General features: G+C 29.9%; 1 protein-coding gene across 1 annotated transcript; it reads left to right on the top strand.

The window, feature by feature from the left end:
- The first annotated feature begins 2,792 nt into the window (after window positions 1–2,792).
- Window positions 2,793–3,928, top strand: LOC112681221 (cuticle protein 18.6-like). The gene is made up of 2 exons (XM_025551486.1): window positions 2,793–2,899; window positions 3,442–3,928. Exons 1-2 carry the CDS (start codon window positions 2,888–2,890, stop codon window positions 3,772–3,774), a joined length of 345 nt encoding a protein of 114 aa, XP_025407271.1. The 5' UTR covers window positions 2,793–2,887; the 3' UTR covers window positions 3,775–3,928.
- The last annotated feature ends 7,440 nt before the right edge of the window (window positions 3,929–11,368 follow it).

The following is an 11,368-nucleotide window of genomic DNA, read 5'->3' on the forward strand; positions in this document are numbered from 1 at the left end:
TTGATATTATACACGATTACATATATAATATCCTATATATATATATATATATATGTTTACATAAAAATATATAAATCGTCGACGTGATAATATTGTATTCAATAATTCAAGACTTACTATAACTGTCACATAACTTGTACTGATAATGTTCTTATAATTATGATTATTTCTAAATTATCCAAGAATGGATTGAAGTGAATATGTTATAAAATGTATGATAATTTTAAAAATATTGATTATATGATTTTAAAAATATTCAGTTCTAATATTTTAAACTAAATTATTAAAATATTAGTTCAGTGTGAATTCATGTTTTTTTTCTTTTCTTGTGTCAATATTAGTATTTATTTACATTTAAAAGCAATAATAAATGATAAAATTGGATAAATGGTTCTAAACAAAGGTCGATATAGAACTAATTTATAATATTTTTCATAATTTAATTAAATATTTACAATTGCTAGACAAATTTATCAAATATTTTCAAATTTAATTATAGTTCTTCGATAATATAGGAATAAAAAGAAAAATTATATATTAACGTACCATCTGTTATACTGTATCCAAATTTTAAATTTTGATACTGATATGTATCTGAATGATTGATGGTTAAAACAGTAAAAGAGTTATTTAATTGTTATAAGTTTAGAAATATTTATAAAAAAAATATTGAGTTTCAAGCAACTGATTTTTATAAAAGTTTACATGATGTATGAAATAGCTGTTTAGTATATAAAATATGTAACTTCCATAATATTTAAACGAGTATAGATAAGATCTATTCAAATACATGGATAGTGTAAATCAAAAAATTGGAAGGGGATCAAAATCATCGATATACATAGTTTGTTTTTAGTGTAAGTAGATATTTGGTACATCGTTTCTAGTTTTTTTATTCCTTGTGATACGACGAGAGACTGAATAACCAACAAAGGTAATGAAGAGGATAAATTTGATCATCAAGCAATTTATGTGGGAATGATATATTAAATTAATGTTGACAGTCTGCCAAAGAAGCTAGTCATAGTTTAGTCAAAAATAAGGATCATATATAGTTTTAATAAAAATGCTTTATTTTAAGGAGTTGGTTTAACTAACCAAATTGAGAAATTTACGTTGAACCTGTTCAACTTGAAAATTATACTAAAATGTGAAAAAAAATAGCATACAACTGAGCTAAATTTAGGAACCGGTCTTATTCAAACATAGTATAGATATTAAGAGTGGTATGATGAAACAAAATTAAAAATTGAAATAAAACCACACAAAATTATAATTTAAAAATATAATGTTTTTTGGTATTATTATTCTAGGCAATAGTATAAAAAAAACAGAAGCTTTTAACAATTATTTTAATTAATGATTTATAATGCATATCAATAGTATCAAAAATATAAATCTAAAATAATGGAAAATTTTAAAAATTAAAAAAAAGTTTTTTAAATTTAAAAAAGTCTATTAGGTATAGTTAAAAATCAGTTTGTTCCACTCAGCTATAAACAGTGTTTTTTTGATAATACTTTTATTTATTAAAACTATTTACATAACTGATAACTACACAGTCAAAATTACTAAAATTATCAAAATGCCAATTATATATAGGTTGTAACAAAATATTAAAAAATATTATATATAACTTTATTTTATTTTAAGAGAGCTATACAATAATTATTAATAATAAAATAGTTTTTTATAAACAAATCATGGAACTTGGTTATAAAAATGTTGATAAAAGGATGTTATTTCACACACATTAAAATAATACAGTATAATATCTAAAAGTAATAATTTAGCATCGTATGATTTTATTTGGTTGATATTATAATTTTGACGTAGTAATTTTAAGTAGTATACTGAACTGGGCGGGATACGTGGGGAGATCGAGGGGACTAACCGAACAGATTATGAAATGGAAGCCAAACACAAAAAGGCCTCGAGGACATCCTAGACAAAGCTGGAAGGATAGAGTGGTCAAGGACTTGAAAGAACTTGGAATAGAGAATGAGGAAAAACTGACAAGAGACAGAGACTGGTGGAGGTAAATGGTTGTTGCAGCGGCAATGGGCCTAAATGGCCTGTAAAACCCCTTGAAGAAGAAGAAAAAGATAAAAATATACCTATTTTATATAAAATATCTGATACTACATATCTATAATAGATAAGTAGTATCAGATATTTTAGACTTTAAGCGAAGGCACCAATTTAATTTTCTACGCGAAATGAGGATATCATTGATCCAAATGCAATATTTTAATACGGATCATCCATAAAACAGAATTAAAAAAAAAAAGAAGGAAAAAAACCATAAAAAATAATAAAGAATAGAAAGTTATAACAATAATAATACACATGCTAACAAAAATCTGTGTTGACCATTTGAGCACACGTTTTGACCTAAACCAATTTTTTTTTTCAAAAGACAATATCAAATATAGACAACTTGTGAGCGTCGTAATAGTATTTGTTGAAGAATTACCCTTTCGTGAATGTATATCATTACAAAAAATATCGTCGAAACAATACACGATATTACTGCAAATATCAATCAATCCCGATCATCCAAAAGCAATTATATAATTCGTGTGATTTCAGAATTTCCCGTATGTGTAATGTAATTTTTTTTTTTATGCTAAAAATGTCACACATAATATGAAATCATAATGTCACGTTATTGTACCATCCAATAGTTATGAGTTATCGCCTTGGCATGGTCAATGATGTTGTAACTATTGTTGGTGCGCGGAGAATAACAATTGAACGTCCAATGGTAGAATGACCATATATAAGGGGCTGCCGGACCGGCAGTAGCTATCAGTGTCAACCATCCGTCTTCGGTCGCATCATTCATTGAAAAATCTTCAAGACAACGACCGAACCCGAAATCACCATGAAATTCCAAGTAAGTAGTAAAAATCGTTAGAAACGTTTACCGTTTTCTCAACCGAATCGATATCGTGCGGTTGGTACCGTTGTACCTCGATTACCGTGCGATAATTAATGTTTTTCGCGTCGATTCTTGCGCCGCTACCAGCGACGAAAACCGTTGGCGCGCGAACACGTACTTTTATGGGGCGGTTCACCCCTGTACTCAACTCCGTGACGGTTGAATTTGCAATCACGCGACCGGTCATTGTTTTGCTCCGACTCGGCGGGCGACGGTAACCGGTTTGCACGCTTTGCCATTTTCGTTTGATGGGGGAAGTGGGGGACACTTCCCCCATCAAACGAAATACAAGTCGGCGCAACTGTCAAAATCCCGATACGTTGATGTGTTCGACACGTGTTCACGTTTAACCTAACCGTGTACGGTTCGTCATCGTACTGCGTGGTGTACGTGTCCACGGGTACGTTCGTTACTGGTCCCGCACAGCTTTTTTCACGCGTACGATTTTGTCGAACGTTTACTGGAGTTATAAAAAGTCCGTCATTGCGTTTCCATAGGTGTGTCTCGCTCTCGTCGCCATGGTCGTTTGCTTCGCTGCCGCCGCGGAACAAGCTAAACCCGCACCATCCAAGTCCGCCACCGACCGCAGCAAACGTGGATTGTACGCGCCACTGATCACTTCGCCGTACGCCCCGGCGTACACCGCACCGTACGCAGCAGCACCGTACGCGGCACCGTACGCCGCTCCGTACGCCGCCACGTACGCCGCCCCGTACGCCGCCCCATACGTCGCGGCACCGTACGCGGTCGCCGCTCCATACAGCTCATCGTACGTTTCCCCCTACGCAGCGTACCCGTATGGATTTGGCTCACCCTACGGTTTCTACTGATCCGTGCGTCCGAAGTCATTTTCGATATCATCTAGTATTAGCTGCATTCAAATAACAATCCGACGGGTCACGACTACTCGTGTACAGCGTAATAGCATGTAAATAAATACAATAATAAAAATATAAAAATTATATATTCGAATATATAATATTATATATTCAATAGTAAAAATATCGAATCCGCGAAATGTATCGCATAATCTGTGTATTATTAATCCTAAAGCTAAAACTGCTATTTGTAAAAATAACTCATGTATAACGTGTCGGTCGGGAATGCAAATATATTGATTTTTTGACCAACAACGGTGTTTTTAGTTTCGTCGATGACGTTTGAGAGTAACCTTATCAACATGATGGGATGGAATGTGTGACAATCTGTCGGTAATTTTACTGATTACGCACACGGAAAAATTGGCTACCAAATTAATGAATAGCAACTGTTTTAGTCACTCCACAACTGTATTAAATAAATATATCAACATAAAAGTAGTGTGTGTATCGATTTTAAATTTAAACCCAATGAATCAACCATTGTAATCAGATAGTAATTGAAGACTTCGAGTGTAATGGAATAATAAATCATAAAAAAAAAAATGCATTATATATGATATAGATTTTGAAAGAATAAAATTATATTAAAATAATCTATAATTTAATTTTCTAGTTGAATAATAGAAATACTCTGGTAATTGTGACAAAAGCATCTTCGAAAAATATATGATTAAAAATACTAAGTCACAATTCTATAAAGTTATTATATTAGCTTATATTATTAATCATAAATGTCTTTGTATCAAAGTATCAGTGACTACAATTACTATTTCTATGAGTGAAGCAGGTAAGTATATTTTTTTTAAAATCATTTATTTTAATTATACTGTGGCACATGAAATCTATTTCAATAGTTTTGTGAACTTTAAAGTAAGGTCAAAAAATTATCTACCAGGTATTATAATATTTAATGTCAGTACCTAATTGACTGTATTATTGATTAAATCAAGGAAAATGAACACTTGGTTTGATAAACTACAATTAATTATAATAAAACATTCATAAATATATTCCATATAAATTAAATGTCTTTCATCAATTGTGGAATTCACAATCTTTTTTTTAGGTCCAGTGAAACAACCAAAACAAATTTTTGATTTTCTTTTTCTCATTTTCTATACTGCATAGTTCTACTAAGTAACTGTTCATTATTAAATTATAAATGCATATCAGCTTTTAATCACTATTTCACTAAAATTCCATGATACTATTTTTTCCCACTCCCCTAGTCATATATATATATATATATATATATAATATTTTTAGCTAGATTAATAGATTATTTTTAAATTAAATTACTTGGATTTATTTTTTATTTAAATTATTTATTTGACGATTTATTTTTCAAATAATTCTTGTAAAATAAATAATCATAATAAATTAATATAATTTTTTTTTAAGATCGTAAAATTTAATTGGTTGATAGGTTATAAAAATAATATTATCTCATTCCGTAATAAGTCAAAGTTTATTACAAAACTTTATACTGTTTACGGTATATTTTTATTTAGAAATTGAGGGTCCGAACACGTGTGGTATATATATATATATATATATTTTGTTACAGTTGTGAAAATATGTTCAAAAATCACCTTAAATTGTTTAAATACTGTAATAAAAATAACTCGTATCATTTATTCCATTATTGTTAAAAGAGTGAACTATAAGAAAAAAAAGAAATTATAAATAACATATTATTCACTATGTTATCTAATCTCTCGATTGAATGACATTTTCCTATATGAGCTATTACTTAAAATTTCCATATTTTATTAGAATTATTAAAACATTACAATGGATTAGACACGTATGGCATGCAGAAGGAAGTCTAATAAATAAAGTTCTCAATAAAAAACTTAGTGGAAAAAGACCCTTGGGGAGACCACACCAGAATTGAATGGACGTGGTGAAGAGACATGAGTGTAGATCTTACGTATAGCACTAATTTGGTAGGATGGATAGGAAAATTTGATCACATCCGTGGGGGGCTTCAATATTTTTACCTTATCCATTAACCTAATCACACATTTTCAGACAATGTTTGTATTAAAAAAAAAATATATATTTGTATATTAAATTATAATGTATAAAATACATTATGGTAAAGCTTATACTTTTATTTATATACTTATAGTGTATATACAATAAACAGATATAATATTTGAACGACGTTGAAGAAAGAAATTTCATTTATCTTATTAAAATTTAAATTTAAATGTCTTGTTTGTCTGCTATTAAAAATATTTTTTTGATTAAATACAGTATACACATTATTATTATTGTATGATCTAATTATAATTGTTATTGTAAATAATTCTTACATTAAATAAGGTATTAAAACTAATGAAACTAAGTTGGAGTTCTAAAAGTCGAGCGGTAATAACTTATTATCGAAAGATAAAAAAAAAAAGCTATAAAAACAAAAAAAAAGTAAGAGTTCCAATAAAAGTGGACATAAAAAAAAGGTTCCATAGATAAAAAAGTTTATGGAATGCTGACTTAGATATTATTTTTTCAATATACAAAATTGAGATGTTATAACACTCCTGCAACATATAATATATTACATAGAATACTATCACATCTACCCGATGATCATACATTTCTACAAATGTATTTTATCGCAAATCCAGATAATAACCGTGCGGAGCCGGGGTTGTTAGTTTAAATTTAAAATTAAATTTTTTCAAAATGATGCATTAATTAAGGAAAATGTATTATTATTTATTATAAATTTAATATTATCTCACGTTTCATACATATTTAAAATTTGAGATTATGAGCGATTCCTCTTAAAAACTGAAGAGCTATCATCTTTACGATACGTAAAAGACTTACTACTTAATACTTAATACTCTTATTCGATATATATTATTAATACTTATTATTTATAATAAGTATATGTTGTTGTATAATATATACATTAAAAATATTTATTCATTTTTTTTCTCTTAAATTATTTTGTAGGAGGTATTTTGATCAAAGCAAATAATTAATAAGTACACTACATAACATGAATAATTTGAAATTAATAATACATACGACAACATACACAATGATACGTAATATGAAATTCTAAAATTTACATTTTTTAGGGTAAAAAAAAAACTTAAATTTTTTTCTAAAATTTCGGAAATCTTCTCTCCATAAATACGCTCCGAAAAGTAATATATGATATTATTATATCATTGATACATCACATTCACACAGGTGCGACATTTTTCAAGGGGGGGACGAACATATTTTAACTCAATAATTACTAATATAATACAAATGATGAATAAGTAGGTACAATTAATTTTATAATAAAATCAATTTTTCGTTTATTTTTAGTAAATAGATCAATAACACTATCTAAATTTATATGAATATATTTTTCTCATGAATTAATGTCAGTATTTTAAACTTTTTAACCAAGTTTTTAATTTAAAAAATCATGAAGTAAAAAAGCACACAATTAGGTGAATGTTAAACTAATATCTATCATTATTAAGCATTATCCAAATACAGCAAATATATTTTTGAAACATGAATAATCATGAAAAGTAAAGATTTACTCATCATATTATTATTTTATGGAATATCTTAAGTCCATGGTATCATGATCATGTGCACGTTATACTTAACCAACTTTTTTTTTACTTATTTATCTCAATAATCATAGTTCATGCTATACAAATGAATAAAAATAATTAAAAATGCATTTTGCATTAGTTATTAATGTTTATCATTAGCATTTTATGGAAGTAGACGATAATTCTTTCCGGCGTAGGGAAAGTGGTGCCCCCCATCGCCCAGTATACCATTGGTATATTGCAGTAACTATACCCTGACCTTAACTGGTTGGGGTATTCTGACCCACCAGGTTGGGGGTTAAGTTCAGGGCCAACAACCCTGCCTAGTAAAAAAGATCTTGTTCAGGATTCATACAACAAGCCTCGGACTAGAGTACATGGTAAAACGATCGGAAACTGGAAAACGGAATTGCTGTGCGGTACGTCGAATGTGCGATCCTTACACAAACCAGGTACGGCTTTGGACATGGCTAAGGAATTAGAAAAATACGGAATAAATTGTGTAGCACTTCAAGAAATCAGATGGGAAGACGCCGGGACAACCAAAATGTTTCAAACAACCATCTTCAACGGAGAGTGCGAAAATGGTCATAGACTGGGAACCGGTTTTGTGGTACACGAATCTATTATACATTTAGTAAAAGAGTTTAGAGATATAAATCCTAGAATTGCAACTTTAACCCTGAAAACAGATAATTTTGACATGGTGGTAATTAACGTGCATGCACCAACAGAGGATAAGGAAAAGGAAAAAAAAAGATATGTTTTATGGCAGCACTAGAAGATACGTTTAACCAGTTGAAAGGAGATATAAGATTAATATTGGGAGATTTAAATACGAAGATAGGACGTGAGGAAATCTAAAGATCGACTATTGAAAGCCATAGCCTACATACAAACACAAATGATAATGGTATCAAACTAATTGACTTTACTTTAGGAAAAGATATGGTGGGTAAAAGTACTATGTTCCCACGAAAAGACATACATAAATATACATGAATTTCGCCGAATGGGAGACATAAAAACCAAATTGACCACGTCCTAATAAATCATAGATTCAAAAATAGTATTCTGAATATAAGAACTTTACGGGGAGCTGATATGAACTTGGACACTTACTGGTTGGTATATGGATGAGAGTGAAAATTAAGAAGTATAAGAAATGTAATTTAACGAAGAGAGGACGAACTGATATAGTTAAGTTAATGGATAAACAAATATGTAAGGAATATGCAGAAAGCTTTCAAAATATTATTAAAAATAAACAACTGAATGTAAAAGAAAATGTAGATAAAACATGGGAACTTGTTAAAGAAAGTATAACTGAAGCAGCAACGAAGTTGTTAGGAAAAAAGTACCAAAAGCAAAACCGTGGTTCAATAGGATTTGTGAAGAAGCAGTGCAAAGAAGAAAACTAGCAAGACAAGAATGGTTGATTGACACCAGCGATGAAGTAACTTTGAGAAGGTTTAGAACTTACCAAAGAGAGGCCTGCAAGATACTGAGATGTGAAAAGAGAAAATACATTCAAAATATAGTAGAAATGGCAGAACTAGATTATAAGGCACACAGAACTAGGGATATGTATAAGCGAGTGAATGACCTCAGGGGCGGATATAATAAGAAAGAAAGATTTCTAAGGGATAATGATGGCTTTCTAATAACTACAAGTGAAGAACTGGCAAAAAAAATGGGGTGTTTATTTTGAAAAGCTGTTGAACTGTGAAGAACCGACCTTGGAGGAAATAAAATCACAGATAAAAATACTAAAAAACAATAAATCTTCTGGAGAAGATAACACATTCAATCGGAGCTACTAAAGAAAGGGGGAGAAGAAATGGTATTTTGGATATGGAAGGTAATTCATGAGGTCTGGACAACAGAAAAAATACCTGAAGAATGGAAGACAGCAGTGATTTGTCCAATACACAAAAAAAGGTAATAAACAAGACTGCAATAATTATCGTGGGGTAGCCCTCTTAAATGTGGCTTATAAAATTTTCTCAAATTGCATACTATCAAGGATAAAAGAGAAATCGGAACAAGTTATTGGCAATTAACAATGTGGCTTCAGGCCAGGAAGGTCGACCACAGACCAGATATTTATCTTAAGGCAAATATATCAAAAAACCTGGGAATTCGATAGAGAAATACATGTTCTTTTCATAGATTAAAATCTTAATTAAATAAATCTTAAAATAAGGCGTATGATAGCTTACACAGAGAAAGCCTTATCAATATCTTGAGAGAATTCCATTTTGAGGACAAGCTTATAAAACTGATTGAGATAAGTATTTTGGAGAAATTTGTCAAAGTTAGAGTTGGAAGCATAATTACAGACCCAATATTAGTCAAATCAGGTTTAAGACAGGGAGACGCTATGTCACCAATCTTATTTAATATAGTGGTAGAAAAAAGTAATAAGGGAGATGAATATTACACCGCAAGAAGGAGTTAAACTCCAGCCATCTTACATAAGACTGCTGGCTTATGCAGATGATCTGATAAAATAAAATAAAATTTCTTTTAAATCGGCTGGAGAAAGCAGCACAGAAATTTGGACTTCACATTAATGAAGAAAAAAACGGAATATATGGTGGTAGGAAAGCGAGACACCATGGGATTATATCCGACGCTCAATATCAACAACCAAAATTTTAAAAGAACAAAAAAATTTAAGTACCTTTGGTCTATACTCTCAGAGAGAAATTAAATCGAAATAGAAATAGGGGCAAGAATTCAATCAGGAAATAAATGCCTCTATGGTCTTGCGAAATTACTGGGATCAAGATCACTTTCAAAAGCTTTAAAAATACAATTATACATCACATTAATACGACCTGTAATTACTTATGGAGCTGAAACATGGCCATTATAGAAAAGTGATGAAATAAAACTCTTAGTTCTGGAAAGAAAGATACTACGAAAGATTTTTGGACCAGTAAAAGACATGCTAAGCGGTGAGTGGAGAATAAGGAAAAATGATGAACTAGAAACACTCTTCCGTAAACCCAGTATACTTGAAACAATAAAGAACAAAAGATTGGCATGGGCTGGGCATGCTTGGCGTAGCCAAAACCCACTCATACGCATAGTATTAGAAGAAAATCCTACTGGGAAAAGACCTCTGGGAAGACCACGTCTGAGGTGGGAAGATGTAGTTAGAAATTATGTGAAAGCGTTAGGAAGAGGGATAGAGTGGAGAATACAGGCAGCGAATAGAGAAAATTGGAGGCAAGGATGTATGTCGGGATGGTGGCCGAATTTACCGAAGAAGAAGAAGAAGAAGAAGACGATAATTCTTATAATTACCTATATTATAATTCCACTTCATAATATAATAAATAAATATATAAATAAATAGTTAAATTCTAAATGTGGGTAGTGTATTTTTTTCAGAAGGAAGTAGGTATATAAAATACATGTTATATGCATATGTATTTCAAATAAATTTTTATTCTCGTAGAATAAATGTTTCAAGTTAATATTTTCTTAAAAAATGAAAGAGAAAAATATAAATGAGTACTTAAGCCTAATTTAGGATACTTACGCATTATTATTTATTATTTAATTACTGTATACAATTAATTTACAAAAATGTATTTATATCTTTAAATAGTGTTTTTTAGTGAGAAGATAATTTTTTTTGAATCTTGTTGATTAACATTGTAGTAAAGGTATATTTTTATTTTTGTAGTTTTTTAAAATTCCATTAATTAATTATTGTTTAGTCGTGCATTTAATTATAAACTCTTTTTCAGATAACATAAACATATATCAATATTTATAGTTATGAGTACTCGAATTATTCTAATAAATCTTTTTTTTTTCGTTCTAATAGTATAATTCCAAAAAGATTAAAATTTTAACTATTATGATAACCATTATTTGGATATTTTGCTCCTTTAGTAGTATAATTTTTTTTTCGGTGTATGATTTAATACAGTTGTTAGATACAGATAATA

This window comes from Sipha flava, unplaced genomic scaffold, assembly GCF_003268045.1.
Source record: "Sipha flava isolate LNK unplaced genomic scaffold, YSA_version1 18806_pilon_pilon, whole genome shotgun sequence".
Lineage (NCBI taxonomy): Eukaryota > Metazoa > Arthropoda > Insecta > Hemiptera > Aphididae > Sipha > Sipha flava.